The 18,530-nt window shown below is 44.5% G+C and overlaps 1 protein-coding gene across 1 annotated transcript in view; it reads left to right on the top strand.

Moving 5' to 3' along the window:
* The window catches only part of FAM114A2 (family with sequence similarity 114 member A2), a 46,868-nt gene that overhangs the window by 6,024 nt on the left and 22,314 nt on the right, over window positions 1–18,530 (top strand). Inside the window, exons 4-9 of the mRNA XM_044281182.1 lie at window positions 3,348–3,446; window positions 4,570–4,676; window positions 5,699–5,833; window positions 8,327–8,485; window positions 10,721–10,841; window positions 13,927–14,006. Of these exons, the coding sequence (XP_044137117.1) occupies window positions 3,348–3,446; window positions 4,570–4,676; window positions 5,699–5,833; window positions 8,327–8,485; window positions 10,721–10,841; window positions 13,927–14,006 (701 nt within the window). The remainder of the gene's footprint in view (window positions 1–3,347; window positions 3,447–4,569; window positions 4,677–5,698; window positions 5,834–8,326; window positions 8,486–10,720; window positions 10,842–13,926; window positions 14,007–18,530) is intronic.

Below are 18,530 nucleotides of genomic sequence, written 5' to 3'. Positions count from 1 at the left end.
GGGCCCCGGTTGGCCGCCTCATGGCTTCGGGCCCCGGTTGGCCGCCTCATGGCTTCGGGCCCCGGTTGGCCTCTGGGCTGCATGCCTTTTGCATCTATGCCTGCTTGGTTAAATGTCTTTCATCTATACCTGCTTGGTTAAATGCTTGGTCGGCTGAACGCCTGTAGCGTCTACTGTAGCTAGCTGCCTTTGAGTCTGTGCCTGTCCAGCTGGCTGCCTTTCCTGGTTGACTACCTTTTAGTATATGCCTGGATGGCCTCATGTTTATGCTTGCTGGGATGACTGCATTGTAGCAGTCTGCTTCTGCTGCTGGGCTTATGTATTGCAGTTGTGTTTGATTGTCTGGGTGCTTCTGCGGCCGTGTCTGCATGTCTGGCAGCTTTAGTGGCCATTTCTGCATGGCTGGCGGCTTCTGCGACCGTGTCTGCATGGCTGTACTTGGCTCTGAGTGGGTGTCTATGTGACCAGCTGTGCCTGAGGTGTCGCCATATCTCGGTGGCGGTCTACTTTGGTGGCCATGTATGCAGGGTGAACTAGTTCTGTGGCTATGTCTGGTTATCAATTTGTAGTTTAATGGTCTACAATAAGCATAGCACTCCAACAAAGTCCTATAATGCTCCTGTTGGGGAGTGAGAAGATGGGCTGGACCATATTGCTTGGATGGCCTAAAGGATGTATGGCGTACCAGCAAAGCCCTATAAGCCTTCTGGTTGGGAATAAGGATATGGGCTGGACCATATTGTTTGCATGGCCTACAGGACATATGGCGTACCAACAAAGCCTCATATTGCTCCTGGTTGGGAGTAAGAAGATGGTCTGGAACATTTAGTCTGGATGGCCTACAGGAGGTATGGCGCACCAGCAAAACCCTATAAATACTTGCCGCCAATCTAGAACTTCCCAGGGAGGTCCTGAAGGGTCGGCGGTTATCTGCTGGGATCCTTTGTGCGGTAGTTCCGGCGGTGGGGATCCTAGTAGGTCTAAAGGGTCCAAGGGGCTCTTTGGACCTCTTGTGGCCGATCCGTGAGCTTCTCCAGGGGATGGATGCCACGGAAGGGTTCCATCATGGATGCCAGATTGTGAGGAAATTTTGAGATTTTGACGTCTGAGGGTTCTTCTGGTAAATGTAACAAAGGGCCTCCAGTGGATCTTGGATCAAAGCATCTGTCTTGCAATATATTGGGCACCAAAAGAATCGGCGTTCAGCAATCATCTTCAGTTTGATTATTCTGTGTCAAGATAAGTACTTTAAGATGTTTTGTTAGATCTGTTATGATTATTTTGATAAATACTTGATGAGAAACCCATATGAGATTTATTTTATAATATTATGCTAGGTTTTAAGTATAATGTCTAGTATAAAAATTTCCTAGGTTTTGAGATGTTTATTGATCCGACTTTTTTTTTTTAGTTCGGGCCTCTTGTTAGCCTTTGGGTTCCCTATGCTTCCATCTGGGTATTCTTAGCTTAGATTACTTTTCAAGCACGGTCCCGCCTGAGAGATGTTTTTATATCTCTGTTACTGGTCTCTCTATGGTGCTGTCATGGGTGAAGGGAAAAATGATAATTACACTTACAGGTAATTGGATTTTCCAGAGCCCATGACATCACCCCTCTAATTCCCTCCCTGGTAATTATGGTTGATGAGAATTGTTTCTGTCTTTCAAGTAAAAAAAAGAAAGAAAAGAAGAATGAAGTAATAGGAATTCTATTTGTACGGCTCCTACTGATCTACTTTGGAATCAACACTGAGGGAGGAAGTGGGTGTTCCCTTTTTGATTGCTCTGAGGCGTCCTGTCCAATTGTAGGGTGGATCCATCTTTCTATTGTACTATCACGGGTTTTGGAAAATCCAATTACTGGTGAGGCTAATTTCACACTCGTGTTTCGGGCGGATCTGTCATTGATCTGCAAAAACAGATCCATTACAATAATACAACCACATGCATCCGTCATGAACATGGATCCGTTTGTATTATCTGTAACACAGCCAAGACAAATCCGTCATCAACGCCATTAAAATTAAATCGGAGACGGATCCGTTTTTCATTGTGTCAGAGAAAACGGATCCGTCCCTCCTGACTTACACTGTGTGCCAGGACAGATCCGTTTGGCTCAGTTTCATCAAGCGGAGGCAAACTGATGCATTCTGAGTGGATCCTTTTCCATTCAGAATGCATTAGGGCAAAACTGATCCGATTTGACCCGCTTGTGAGAGCCCTGAACGGATCTCACAAACGGAAAGCCAAAGCGCCAGTGTGAAGGTAGCCTAAGTATAATTATTATTTTTTCTGATGTTTTTCTGGGAAAATACAATACTTAGAGCATCATGAAAATAAATGCTACAAATGCCATAAAATGCCCATAAATCAAAGAGCGTTGTAGTCTGATGTAGATATTATGTTGGCCTTTAAAGAAAGATGTAGGCAAACAGAAAGCACCGATAAAGGGTCATCCGGTGGCCGTCACTCCCCGAACATATGTCCGTACGTATTCCAAACCTCACATTTGCTGATTCAGAATGCTGTCACGTGGTCCTGGAAGCTCTGTGCTTTCTTCCTGTTGGGCAACGTGTCAGCACTGTCTTATGTGACTGAGCACCGTTTCCCTCCTCCGTTCCTTTTCACAAGTCGCCCATCTTGTGACCGCAAGGAGCTGGCACTCTGACATCAGGGTTCTGTGAGTGAAGTAAAATGCTAGGTTTGCAATTACATTTATGCAAGAGGGAATGTTTACTAAAGTGTTTTTTGTTCATTTCTTTTTACATTTTTGCTGGCAAACAACCCTTTTTAAAAACACCTAAAGCCCATCAGAGGGAGAGCAGTGGTGGCCGTCCATTTTATCTTACAGATAGAATGTTGAGTTCACACATGAAACTTTTCCCACTCTGGTTGTGAAGTTAAAGGGGTTCTGCAGTTCTTTTAAACTGATCACCTATCCTCTTGATAGATCATCAGCATCTGATCGGCGGGGGTTCGGCACCCGGGACCCCCACCGATCAGCTGTTTGAGAAGGCAGCGGCCCTGGCAGTAGCTCCGCGGCCTTCTCGCTGTTTACCACAGGCCCAGTGATGTCACGACTAGTATCACTGGCCTGGGCGCGGCTAAGCTCCATTCAAGTGAACAGAGCATAGCACCGCCCAGGCCAGTGATACTAGTCGTGACGTCACTGGACCTGAGGAAAACCGAGAGAAGGCCGTGGCGCTCCTGGAGCGCCGCTGCCTTCTCAAACTGCTGATCGGCGGGGGTCCCGGGTGTCAGATCAGATGCTGGTGATCTAGCTAGAGGATAGATCATCAGTTTAAACAAACTGCAGAACCCCTTTAAAACCTACGTTTCTCCCCACAGGTCATGGAATCTCTTCAGCTATTGAGAAGGCAGAGAGCTCATTGGGAGTCCCAAGTCCTGTAGAGTTGTCATTTAGGGATCGGGTGGAGGCCACAGAAGGTAAGTCACTTCTACATGTGGGTTGGGGTTGCCTGGGATTTTAAGTTGGTAAATAGAAGGAAATATAAAAAAATTTCCACCCCCAGCCCGCTCTATTGCCACCCCTTTTGGGGTCCCCGCAGGTCTTTAGCCATGATGTGACTTCATCATCCACATAACCACTGCAGCCCGTCACTGGCCTCAGTGGTCACATGCTGTAGGTTCACTGCTGAGGCCAATAATTGGCTGCAGCAGTCACATGAATGGTGTATGTGACATCATCGTTGCAGGACTGGCATGACACCAGTGGAGTGGCAGAGCTGTAGTGGTGTGGCTTAAACAGGCAATGGCTACGTCATGTTTTTATTTTTTTATTTTATTTTATACGGTCCAGTGTAAGGAGCCTGTGAATTAGGCTAGGGCTATACAGAGACTTCAGTGACAGCTGCTTCAAGGTTTCAGTTTTCAATTCCATTTCCAATGTACCAGCACTACAAAATGCCTTCATGTATCCATGGAGCACACACTGGTATCTTGGCTGTATTTATCTTAAAGGGGTATTCCAGTTTCACAAAGTTGATTATCTATCCTCAGGATAGGTCATCATTATCAGATTGGTGGGGGTCTGACCCGGTACCCCCGCTGATCTGCAGTTTTAAAGGGGTTCTGCAGTTTGTTTAAACTGATGATCTATCCTCTGGATAGATCATCCGCATCTGATCGGCAGGGGTCCGACACCCGGGACCCCCGCCGATCAGCTGTTTGAGAAGGCAGCGGCGCTCCAGGAGCGCCACGGCCTTCTCACTGTTTACCGCAGGCCCAGTGACGTCATAACTAGTATCAACTGGCCTGGGCGGGGCTAAGGTCTGTTCACTTGAATGCCGCTTAACCCCGCCCGGGCCAGTTGATACTAGTCGTGACGTCACTGGGCCAGCGGTAAACAGTGAGAAGGCCGCGGCGCTCCTGAAGCACCGCTGCCTTCTCAAACAGCTGATCGGCGGAGGTCCCGTGTGAGCACTGGGTCTTCTTCATTGTTTACCTGCTCGCGGTCTATTGCCTGATATTGATGACCTATCCTGAGGATGGATAATCAACTTTATGAAACTGGAATACCCCTTTATGTACACTGCTTTTATTTCACCAGATGCCAGAGCTGAAGAAAGCAGTGAATCCAAAGAGGCGGAGGGCTCCTCCCCCATTACAGGTGCCCTGGGGTTCTTCTCCAGTATCTCCACAGCAGTGCAGAGTACAGTAAGTCTTCTGTCTTCTTACACGTTCACACAGTGTGCAGTCTGACATCAGCATAAACCATTCCTGGCTTCCAAATAAGAGGACTGTTCTTTGTAGTCTAACTTGTTTATTGGTAAAACAGGAGTATTTGATTAAAACTATAAGAATACAAATAGCAAGTATCAGTATAAAGTATAGATACTGCCCAGGTACAATGATGTTATATGAGGATAAATGATAGCAGTCGCAGTAAATGCAGCGCTTCACCTCCACTTAACAAGCAGCCGATTGTCTGGAAGGAACGTTTTCTTACTGACAGTCAGCTGCTCCTCGCAGCGTCTAAGGTTACTTTCACACTAGCGTTATTCGTTTCCGGCATTGAGTTCCGTCATAGGGGCTCTATACCAGAAAATAACTGATCAGTTTCATCCCCATGCATTCTGACTAGAGAGAAATCCGTTCAGGATGCATCAGGATGTCTGTGGTATTCTCTCCATACAAAATTCCGGATCAGTTGCCGGCATTAATTTACATTGAAATGCATTAAAAATACAGTAATGCCGGATCCGTCCTTCAGGCATCCGGATCCGTCTACAAATTTGCGTGCAGATTGCCGGATCCGGCAGGCAGTTCCGGCGACGGAACTGCTTGCCGGATCACTCTGCCGCAAGTGTGAAAGTAGCCTAAATGCACCATAGAGAGTGGCTCCTACTCTAGAGGAGTCGTACCCACACCTTAAAGGGGTTCTATCATCATGAAGATGTATGATATGTCATATATGTAAAACAATGCTTCATGGGGTCCAACTGCTGCCCACTGAAATGACCAGGTTCCCAGAGACTTACTATTTGGGATAAGTAAGTGTAGGAAGTGATCTGCTTTCATAGCCCATGTTCTATATACTGTGTGTCAGAAAGGAATCTGCGGTCTGCCATAAGACGCGAGCACAGATTCTCTGCCTTTCTTTTCTTTGCTCCATCGCTGTTAACATATATTGGAAATTATTTTTGCTAATGTTTTCTGTACCCACAAATATGCCTTAGGGGAAGACTGTTCTCACCGGAGGGCTGGATGCCTTGGAGTTTATTGGCAAAAAGACCATGGACGTTATCGCAGAAGGAGACCCAGGCTTCAAAAAGACTAAAGGACTGATGAGCAGGAATTCTACTTTGTCACAGGTAGGTCAAGGCTATTCACTATTCTACTGTCTGTCAATGTCCAGCAGGGCAGACTGCATTCATGTATGCTACATCTTAGATAAAGGTTAGTCGCTTAATGAGCATGGATCTTCACTGCTATCGGGGTCACGGAAACAGCAGAGCGTCAGCCGCTCTCCCATTTCTGTAACCTCACCTCCTCTAGCCCATCTCCACCATGAACGGCCAAGATGGGCCAACCCCTCTAACGTAGTGACATGGCGCCTATACATAGTCAAGTTATCGGCCTCCACTCTTTTCTTTTCACGCCCACAACACATTTTACACTTTTATAAATGCCTTCACTTATCTTGTACTTTTGCTTACATTGCCTGTAAAACTGGTTGTACATTGTGGATGTCAGAGGACTGTTTTATGTACAGATTTTCGTTGATAGTCGGCCAGGTTGTCCTCTTGGAAAGCAATGCCATAAGTGAAAATGACAAATCACAGCCCTATTTCTGCCATGATCTCGGGCCTGGGCTTCCATTAACTAGATGCCAGTCTGTAGGCCCATGCTGAGAAACCCCCAACACAACAGATGAACATGTCCAGTGGTCAACAGAAAATTCTCTAACTGCCTAGTGCATGGCCATCTTTAGAGTCTATTTACAGCGCTGACTAAAATGACATACATGGATTGCTCTTTAGCTCTGAGCTCACCTTTACCTATGATTTTCTTATTTGTACGCTGCTGGTGTCCCAGCAAATAAGCCTTGTTGGGCTTACCTTGTTCCCATGGTACACCTCTTTCCCAGCTAAGTGTACACTCAGCCACCTATCTACATGATGTAAAAGAAATTGTGATTCCTCAGACCAGGCCACACTAGGAATGATTCTAAAGCCCCCTTTTACACTGGACAATTTAGCAGATGATTGTCAGGAAGGAAGCGTTCCTTCCCGCCAATCGGCGGCTCGTCAGTGAAGGAGACTGCTGAATTTACATGCAGTGATCTCCTCCTCAGTATAGGGAGGAGCGATCACTTATGCCGCCGCTCATTCCCATAAAGAATCCGCTTTCATGCTTAGATGGCACAATCTGCTGCCGGCAAACAATGATTTAGGTGACCGCATGAAAGATGCGATTACCCAAGTCGCTAATGAGCGTTGTTGATGCTCAGCCGATGTAAACAGGCCTTAACAGAGCCTGTATATATGGTATATGATTCAGACTGGTGACCAGGTGTCCACTGGTATAATGCTGCAACTAGGAACCGCACATGCATCGTCCTCAGGGGCACTGCCTGTTCCTCCACCTTCCTGTCATAGCCAGCATTAACATTTCAGTCATTTGTGCTGCAGTATCTCTTCTGTGGTGTTGGACTCGCCTTCTGTCCTCATGCACATCCTTAAAGGGTTTGTACCAATTGTGGGGGGTCGCTCTGGTAGACACTTGGTAGCTGTGCAGGGACACAGACTGGATAAAGTCCGATTTGAGGGGTTTTATTTCACACTTATATAGTTAAACATAAGCGTAGCCTTAACAAATAGGCTTAAACAAACAAACCCTGCTCGGCTGAGCAAGTACCTAATACAACATGACCGTCCCTGACTATACGTGGGACCAGCTACCCCGCCCACAGGTACAAATGGCAAGTATTGGGTGGCACATGTTATACCTTCTGTAGTCCATCAGTCATCTTCTCCAGATATGGCCACACTTCTCAGCTCTGACCCGCAGCTGTGGGCTATGGAAGCCCGGGTGGAGTGAGCGTCCCACTGCCAACCTCACTCACTCCAGTATAAGCAGGTCCCAGTACGTATTTTACAATCTGTCTATGTTAGGTATGGCTGTCAACCCTGCTGATCCTGTGTCTGGGTTAACCTTTTGGTCCCCAGAGACACACCCAAGGCTCACCACACACAGTTTAACTGTTTCAATGGCAGATATCGGTTCTCCCAAACGATACCCTTCTCACACAATATATAAACTATCCCAGATAAGCATCTGAGCAGTAGGGGTCTGACCTCTGGGAGCTCCACCAATCATGAGAATGGGTTTCCTGAGTCCTACTAACGAATGGAGCAGCGATCGAGCTTGAGCACTCTAATCATTCTGTATGTGACTGCCAGAGATAACCAAGCACTGATCAGATACTTATTCCCTAATATCCACTTGATAGAGGATAAGTGTATATCTCAGTACACTCGCTCCTTGGACTTCTGGCGAGTACTAACCACTATATACTAAGAGCCTCTTACAAGACCTGGTATTTTGGAAATGTTCTGAGCCAGTGGTCTAGCCATCACTATTGGACTCTTGTCATTGCTCAGATCCGTACGCTTGTTCATTTTTCAGCATCCAACACATGGACCAGGAACTGACTGTTCACTTGCTTTCTAATTTATTGTACCCCTTCAACGTGTCATTGTTGCAAGTAGTAGTTTTAGTGCTATGGCTGATCTAGAAATGAGTGCACCTCAGTTTCACAGGATCTTGATGATCAGGTGTTACTTTTTTTTCACGTTTCACAGGTTTTACGAGAAGCAAAGGAAAAAGAGGAACAGCGCGTCAGCAGTGATGTCACCACAGAGACGGAGCGAAGAGCACACTATGGTCTGTTATTTGATGACTATCAGGGTCTGGCTCACCTTGAAGCATTGGAGTTGCTGTCCAAAGAGAGCGAAGGAAAGGTATGGTTCTAACATCCCTGTTGTCACTGTTCATGGCTGATCTACTTGTAGTGAACACATAACATACAGTGGAAGTTACATGTGAGCCCAAATAGGTCTTCCAGTATCTTTATACTGATGGCCTATCCTCAGCATAGGCCATCAATATCAGATCAGTGGAGGTCTGACACCTCACATCCCTGCTCCCCGATTAACAGTAGCTCTGGCACCAGAAGTAGGCACCGGAACTATAAATCTCCATCCATTATAGTGGACAGAGCTGGATACTGCAGCTTTGCTCCCTTGCACTTTAATGGGCGCAGCATTGCATTAACCAGCTCTGTCCACTACACAGCGGATGGAGCAATGTAGTTCCGGCAACTACTTCCAGCACTAGAACTAGTCCTGAACAGCTAATCAGTGAGAGTGCGGGTGTGGGACGACTGCTAATCTGATATTGCTGGCCTATCCTGAGAATACACCATCATAAGATTACTAAAAAATGTCCAAATGACTGAGGTCTGTTAGCAGATCCTACAGAAAGTGAACCATGCACATAAAATAGCCCGGTTCTTTCATGAGTGTGCATGTTTAGATCAGATGTTAAATGGTGAACAAGCTTGAGGCATGTTGGACTTCATTGCATCATTTGTGGACAGTCTGGTTGCCAAAGTACGTCAGACTGTTAGCCTATCCTACTGAAATTAAGAGTATCGGCCAAAGTGTATCTAATGTGTATGGGTGGTTTTATTAAAGGGGTTGTCCGAGTTATTTTTTTCTATCTTCTATGTTCTATATTTGTTCTTTCTATGTTCCTAACTGGGAAAATATAAAACTTTCCAATTAACTCCCTTTATCTGCAGTGCCTGCTTTCTCAGATTTCGCTGAGGGTCACATGACCTGTGATGTCAGCTTCTCTCCCTGCTCTGATAAAGTTCATTTACAAGGCTGTTAACAAGACGTCACTGTGCTGGCCACGCCCCCCTGCACTGCCGGGCTGTCTGCTCTCTCCTAGGATTCTTAACCCCTTCAGCTGCACAGACTGGGTAGCTGCAGCAGGGACAATTCTGGGCACAGGAGCTGACAGACTAAAGAGAGCATTGCACAAGGAGGTAGGGGGAAGATCCTGTGTGAATTAGCAGTGTCATTATACAGCTGGGACCTGTAGTGCTACACATACAAATTGCTGTTGATTCTCCCAGCATTCAGGGCAGCTCTTATATTCACTCCCTTAGCAGTGTCATTATACAGCTGGGACTTGTAGTCCTACACATACAACATGTGTCATGGATGGTGTAACAGAAAGCAAGAAGTTACAAATAAGGATCCGACTGGCTTGATCCGAAACTAAGGAACAAAATGGTGACCCCTATTTAAGCCCTGAAACTCTCCCTGTCTTCTCAGCCCATGCAAAGATCTCTATGATAGAAAATTGCATGCCCTCGTGCCTCGACTGTATGACACCTGAACACCCTATAATAGTGAGGGGACACGACCACCGGCTCCCTACACTTAATACGGAGGGAGTCAGGGTCACCTAGGATCAAGCAAACAGGAAAACACAAATAAATGAACAGACTTATCTTCAGAAGCATCAGTTGTAGCATCCAGCATGTATACACTCCAGGAAGTTGTATAAACCGCAAAGTGATGCAGTATGGGAGGGGATTTAAAGGGATGCATTCGGTGCAACTAGATGACAGCTGAGAGAGGGAAACGAGATGACAAAACAAAAGCAAAACAAAAGAACCTCAAGCAGGAGGTTCTGAAGAACGTCTGTCAGAGCTTCTCAGATGTCTGGCGGTGAAAACATGCTGCTGATTCTCCCAGCAGGCAGACATGTCACTCAGGGCATCTCTTGTATCCACTCCCTTAGCAGTGTCATTATACAGCTGGGACTTGTAGTCCTACACATAAAACATGCTGTAGAGTCTCCCAGCAGGCAGACATGTCACTCAGGGCAGCTCTTGTATCCACTCCCTTAGCAGTGCAGAGGGAGGGGCAGAGATTGTTTTTATTGCATGTAAACAAAGGTCCAGAAGAGAACCAGGTAAATGAGGAAATATATATATTTTTTGCATAAAACTTGCTTAGCTTAGTTATATATTGCTGCCCATCAGATTTTCAGTGCTATATATTTTTTTTTCATAACTCGGACAACCCCTTTTAAGTCTTTATGGACTTGAAAATGATCTTTTGAGACACCTATGGAAGAGCTTGATTTTATGTTCCTAAATTCATCATTTGCCTGCTCAGGTGAAGTCTATTGTTGGGTCTCTATCAGGAGACGAGCTGGCAGATCTTAAGCAAGAGCTGGAGTCCTTAAAGGAAGTGTTCTCGATGGAAGAGTTTGATGATGATGAAGAGGTGGAGAAAGGTATGGAGTCATCTTTATAATCGTCTAAATGTTATCCACTGAAACCTCTTTGAGCCGACCACCCAAACTTGCCTTGAAAAGTGGTTTTCCATAAGGGTTTGGTGGAATTGAAAATCTGTCATAGGGTGGCTAGTCTGGATAAGGGGTTATTGTTTGGAGAGGTTTCTCTGATATCTCTTCATTTTACTCCTATTCAAGCAGCTTTTCAGGCATGTGCTGAAATAAACCAGTTCCTCCCAACCCTTGGCCAAGCATGCATGGGTTTTGAAGCTTGTGTTGGTGGTTCATCTGCCCTGAGAACAGTCCAATCCTTCTTTCCCCTGACATCTCCTGTGGTGGATAGTTGAGAGGCTCTCATGCACACTAGATGGCCGTTAGTGGGTCCTGCCAAAATTGGCAAGTTGGACCTATATTCATCAAATGTATATTATACCCCAAGTACACTGCAATTGATTTGACTAGCCTTTAGTTTAACACAAATCTCTGAGTAGTTCTAAATGCGGTTGTATCCTTCATAGAGCCTCTTAGATGGGGCCCCACATTGGAAGAATAATGTTCCCTGACCTTTCTTTTCAGATGCAAAGTGGACACCATCTCCATTGGCTTCATTGTAGAGGAGGCTACCCTGCTTGCTTGGGTCTTTCCGTAGCCCCCAAGACTTCATTTAAGAGACTTGTATGCAAAAAATGTGTCTTCCACTCCTTTGAAGCCAGTGCAACCAGTGGTCCCCCTATTCTCCTGATGAAAGGTGAAAGTCCCAGTCCTTACTCATCTGGCATTTCTGGCTTATCCTGAGTAGATGCCATAAACGCCTTTTATGAGAATGCATTTTTAAAATTTCCTTGCATACAAAAGGGTATGCCCTAAACATATATTTCTTAAGGAAAACAGAATCACTTGTGAGAAAATCTTATTTGTGAATGACCTGCCCTTTTGATGTCTTGCTGGTGTTCAATTCCCTTCCTACGTCAGAGACATCTAGGAAATCCGTTCTCCAGGCTCTAGTAGGCCCATTCTGCCGGCTGCCTGCCAGGATCAGACATACTGGGCCGGGTTGGGGGATTTATCTGGTGGCATAGCGCAGTGAACGGACTGTGTGAGGCTTCTGTAGCTGGGACTTATTATTAGATCAAAGCAGGCAGCTGCACAGTTGGATTTGGCCAGGTCTTGCTTTTATTTTCCTCTTCATCCGCCTCTTGCATGACTCTCAGTGTGTAAGAAAATGCATCAGCTTGTAGTTATATCAGGGGGAAAAGGGTTTTTATTTTTACATGCTATGAACGTCCACGCTGAAATTTCACCGGTTGATAGCAGCTCTACCAAATAAAAGGAAATGTACCATTCTCTGAGACTATCGCAGAGAACCATCCATTTATGAAACTGTCTAAAAGAAAAACTCTCTTTTCTACCCAAAGGAACCAATCACAGTGCAGATTTCATTGTTCAAGAGCACGATAAATAGTGAAAGCTGTGCTGTGATTGGCTGATGTGGGCAACAAAGACAGTTCTCATAAATCTGCCTTTGTCATTATATGTTGTCCGCACTAAAGGGGTTTTCCTATGAACAGGGTAAGAGGCTGATCAGAGTAGGCCCGACCATTAGAACCCTACAGTTCACAAGAATGGTGGCCCGCTGACCTCCCATTTGAATGGAGTGCTAGCCATTGAATACTGTGGGACTGCACTGCACTCTGCTCTGTCTGGCAGTCCCATGGACATATACAACTGCAACTCCATTCAGACAGGGGGGCACAGGACCCTTGTTCTCGTGATCAGGATCGAGGATAGGTACTGTTCACGGAAAACCCCTTTAAGCCTTTTATTCACTTCTATACTTTATTTCATTAGCTCATACATTTGCAAAAGGGAAATTCACTTTAGTATTCAGATTTTTATGAGCTTAAATGATCATGTTACCAGCTGGGTACTCACAGAAAGTAGCTGTAAACTGGTTCTTGTGCCCAATTTTTTGGCAAAATAGTGGGGGTTCACAGTTACACCTACAGTACACTATAGAGAGTAGAAAAGCCTAAGGGAACACCTGGTGGACAGAAGTAGTAATAGCAGGCAGTGGCAACAAGGCAATCATTTAGCAAGGGGTGAAGGAGCAAGGTATCAAAAGCTTAGGAGTAAGCAAAAAGTATATATGCATAAGGCAAAGTTACATCAATAATCCCTAGAAGATGTCAAGGAAGCTCCAATCCCAAGCTGTGACAAAAGATGCCAGGCTTAGAAAACATGGCTGCCTTCCTCCGAAACAGCACCACGCCGGTCTATGGGTTGTGTCTCGTATAGCTGCTCACATCCACTGAAGTCAGTGGGGCAGAGCTGTAATACCACAACCAACCTGTGGACAGCAGTGGTGCTGTTTATTTTTTTTTGGGGGGGGGGAAGCAGCCATTTTTTTCAAGCCCTGGACAATCCCTTGGGGAAAAGCAGCCATTTTTTTTCAAGCCCTGGACAATCCCTTTAAAATGACTATTAAGTACCTTGTGGCCCACTGTCCCGGCCCATGACCCACTGTACTGGCCATGATTCATCCAGGGCACAACAGAAGATTTATTATGATTGATGATCCCCTTAAATGGAAAATTCTGCTTTTTGGACTCTATGAATGGGGTTCCACAGACCTATCTACTATGACTTTATTTTGTAGAAGACAACTTGTGGAGGTAACCTGTATTTAAAGGTAAGTCGGCCCGGTGATCAGCTAATCGCCAGATTCTCTCATCACCTGAGGAAGCCACTTTAGGCCAGACATGAAGCTTAGTGTGGCCATGTCCACCAGAGCAGGGTCTGTTCTTACCTAACGGCACCCTATCCTTCATAGTGGCGGGCACCACTGTGTCCATAGGGTATATGGACCTTGTATGTTATTGTGAGGTGAGCTCACACTGGGATTGGATCTCCAAATATGAGAGGATCAGACATACTCGGTCGTGATAAACCACTTCACCTTCCTCCAGGTGTTCGGCGCCTGAAGCTACGTATGGTTAAGTTCCAAGTGTGAAGTGCCATCGGTGATTGTTGGTCTGATGTGTCAGGATCAAACCTGAATTCTTCTGTCATATTTCTTTTTCTCTAGCTGATGAGGATTTTATGGAAGAAATATCTGCCCTGTTTAAGGAGCTGCAGATCTCTATGAGGCCTGAGAAACTGACAAATGTGAGTATGTCTTCCGTCTGGTAACGCAATAGCAGACCACCCCCTCCCCCAAAGTCTGTCGATGGACTTCAGCATGCCCCAGCAAGGGTGTGCTTCCAGGCAGTCTGGCAGGTGTCGTACCCCCATATGAAAGAAACATGCATGCGAGGCCGATCTTAGTGAGTGTGCATGTTTATGGGCAGTCCGGGGGTCCAGCTGCATGTTAACCTCTTCCATGCTATGATATACTGCCTGCTAAGGCTACTTTCACACTAGCGTTTTTTGTGGATCCGTCATGGATCTGCAAAAACGCTGCCGTTAAAAACAACAATACATCCGTCTGCATCCATCATACACGGATCCGGTTGTATTATGTTTTCTATAGCCATCACGGATCCGTCATGAACACCACTGAAAGTCAATGGGGGACGGATCCGTTTTCTATTGTGTCAGAGAATCCATCTTGCTCCGCACCACATCGCAGACAGAAAAATGCTGCTTGCAGCGTTATTCTGTCCGCAATGGGGACGCAACCAAACGGAACGGAATGCATTCTGGTGACTCTTTAGTTCAGTTCAGTTTTGTCCCCTTTGACAATGACGGATCTCAATTGCGGTATTGAAAATGCTGGTGTAAATGTAAACTAATTCTCAAATGGAGTTTTCTCAACAACCCCTGTAGCAGTGACTCTCTGCCGGGGCTGATTGACGGGGCCCAGAGAGGGAGCCCCAGCCTCCTCTGTGACATCATGGGAGTCTAATGGACATCTCCATTGCCCACTTTCATTGGATGTCACCATCAGGCTGCGTAACCCTTTACACCTCCTTTTTCCATTAATGTCACTGTTACTTCCATGTCTTTATTGATGCACTTTGCCATTTTTTACTTCTGAGATTGATCAAGAATGGCATAGCACGTCTGCACCACCAGAGGATGTGCTTAATTTTGGAGAAGCGCATCCTTCAGCCGTCCATGTGCCTGAATTGAAATGTGTGCCAACTCGTAGCGGGCTTGGATTTCAGTCATCAGGAATACGTAGTAAATTTTCTGAAAGTGGAAACGCCACTTGCGCCTGGATATAGCATTTAATAAGTTGCAAACCAAGGTCACTAAGATTTGTATCTAGCTTGCAGGGGGTTAGTAGGTTTGGCCAGCTCCTGTTAACCTTAGTGTGTCATCTGCTTACCATTTAAAACAAACAGTAAGGGCCCATGTGGGCACATCCTTAAATGTGTGTCCTGCCATGCATGATTATTTTTTAGGTATTTCTTTTTTTCTGTCTTTGATCATGACATTGTACAAATACACACACAGCTCTGCAGTACGTGCATTATATACACACACAGCTCTGCAGTATGTACATTATACACACAGCTCTGCAGTATGTACATTATATACACACACAGCTCTGCAGTACGTACATTATATACACACACAGCTCTGCAGTATATACATTATATACACACAGCTCTGCAGTATGTACATTATATACACAGCTCTGCAGTACGTACATTATATACACACACAGCTCTGCAGTACGTACATTATATACACACACAGCTCTGCAGTACGTGCATTATATACACACACAGCTCTGCAGTACGTGCATTATATACACACACAGCTCTGCAGTATGTACATTATACACACAGCTCTGCAGTATGTACATTATATACACACACAGCTCTGCAGTACGTACATTATATACACACACAGCTCTGCAGTACGTACATTATATACACACAGCTCTGCAGTATGTACATTATATACACAGCTCTGCAGTACGTACATTATATACACACACAGCTCTGCAGTACGTACATTATATACACACACAGCTCTGCAGTACGTACATTATATACACACAGCTCTGCAGTATGTACATTATATACACACACAGCTCTGCAGTACGTACATTATATACACACACAGCTCTGCAGTACGTACATTATATACACACAGCTCTGCAGTATGTACATTATATACACACACAGCTCTGCAGTACGTACATTATATACACACACAGCTCTGCAGTATGTACATTATATACACACACAGCTCTGCAGTACGTACATTATATACACACACAGCCTGCAGTACGTACATTATATACACACACAGCTCTGCAGTATATACATTATATACACACACAGCTCTGCAGTACGTGCATTATATACACACACAGCTCTGCAGTACGTACATTATATACACACAGCTCTGCAGTATGTACATTATATACACACACAGCTCTGCAGTACGTACATTATATACACACACAGCTCTGCAGTATGTACATTATATACACACACAGCTCTGCAGTATGTACATTATATACACACACAGCTCTGCAGTATGTACATTATATACACACACAGCTCTGCAGTACGTGCATTATATACACACACAGCTCTGCAGTACGTACATTATATACACACAGCTCTGCAGTATGTACATTATATACACACACAGCTCTGCAGTACGTACATTATATACACACACACAGCTCTGCAGTACGTACATTATATACACACAGCTCTGCAGTATGTACATTATATACACACACAGCTCTGCAGTACGTACATTATATACACACACAGCTCTGCAGTATGTACATTATATACACACACAGCTCTGCAGTACGTACATTATATACACACACAGCCTGCAGTACGTACATTATATACACACACAGCTCTGCAGTATATACATTATATACACACACAGCTCTGCAGTACGTGCATTATATACACACACAGCTCTGCAGTACGTACATTATATACACACAGCTCTGCAGTATGTACATTATATACACATACAGCTCTGCAGTATGTACATTATATACACACACAGCTCTGCAGTATGTACATTATATACACACACAGCTCTGCAGTATGTACATTATATACACACACAGCTCTGCAGTATGTACATTATATACACACACAGCTCTGCAGTACGTGCATTATATACACACACAGCTCTGCAGTAAGTACATTATATACACACAGCTCTGCAGTATGTACATTATATACACACACAGCTCTGCAGTACGTACATTATATACACACACAGCTCTGCAGTACGTACATTATATACACACAGCTCTGCAGTATGTACATTATATACACACACAGCTCTGCAGTATGTACATTATATACACACACAGCTCTGCAGTATGTACATTATATACACACACAGCTCTGCAGTATGTACATTATATACACACACAGCTCTGCAGTACTTACATTATATACACACACAGCTCTGCAGTACGTACATTATATACACACACAGCTCTGCAGTACGTACATTATATACACACACAGCTCTGCAGTACGTACATTATATACACACACAGCTCTGCAGTATGTACATTATACACACACACAGCTCTGCAGTACGTACATTATATACACACACAGCTCTGCAGTATGTACATTATATACACACACAGCTCTGCAGTATGTACATTATATACACACACAGCTCTGCAGTATGTACATTATATACACACACAGCTCTGCAGTATGTACATTATATACACACACAGCTCTGCAGTATGTACATTATACACACACACAGCTCTGCAGTACGTACATTATATACACACACAGCTCTGCAGTACGTACATTATATACACACAGCTCTGCAGTATGTACATTATACACACACACAGCTCTGCAGTACGTACATTATATACACACACAGCTCTGCAGTATGTACATTATATACACACACAGCCTGCAGTACGTACATTATATACACACACAGCTCTGCAGTACGTACATTATATACACACAGCTCTGCAGTATGTACATTATATACACACACAGCTCTGCAGTATGTAAATTATACACACACACAGCTCTGCAGTATGTACATTATACATACACACAGCTCTGCAGTATATACATTATATACACACAGCTCTGCAGTACGTACATTATATACACACACAGCTCTGCAGTACGTACATTATATACACACACAGCTCTGCAGTACGTACATTATATACACACACAGCTCTGCAGTACGTACATTATATACACACACAGCTCTGCAGTACGTACATTATATACACACACAGCTCTGCAGTATGTACATTATATACACACACAGCTCTGCAGTATGTACATTATATACACACACAGCTCTGCAGTATGTACATTATACAGACGTGGACAAAATTGTTGGTACCCTTTGGTCAATGAAAGAAAAAGTCACAATGGTCACAGAAATAACTTTAATCTGACAAAAGTAATAATAAATTAAAATTCTATAAATGTTAACCAATGAAAGTCAGACATTGTTTTTCAACCATGCTTCAACAGAATTATGTAAAAAAATAAACTCATGAAACAGGCATGGACAAAAATGATGGTACCCCTAGAAAACACAGAACATAATGTGACCAAAGGGACATGTTAATTCAAGGTGTGTCCACTAATTAGCATCACAGGTGTCTACAACCTTGTAATCAGCCATTGGGCCTATATATATGGCTCCATGTAATCACTGTGTTTGGTGATATGGTGTGTACCACAC

This window comes from Bufo gargarizans, chromosome 2, assembly GCF_014858855.1.
Source record: "Bufo gargarizans isolate SCDJY-AF-19 chromosome 2, ASM1485885v1, whole genome shotgun sequence".
In the NCBI taxonomy this organism is placed as follows: Eukaryota; Metazoa; Chordata; class Amphibia; order Anura; family Bufonidae; genus Bufo; species Bufo gargarizans.
Note: the sequence above shows the minus strand (reverse complement) of the source record. Positions and strands in the feature narration are given on the sequence as shown.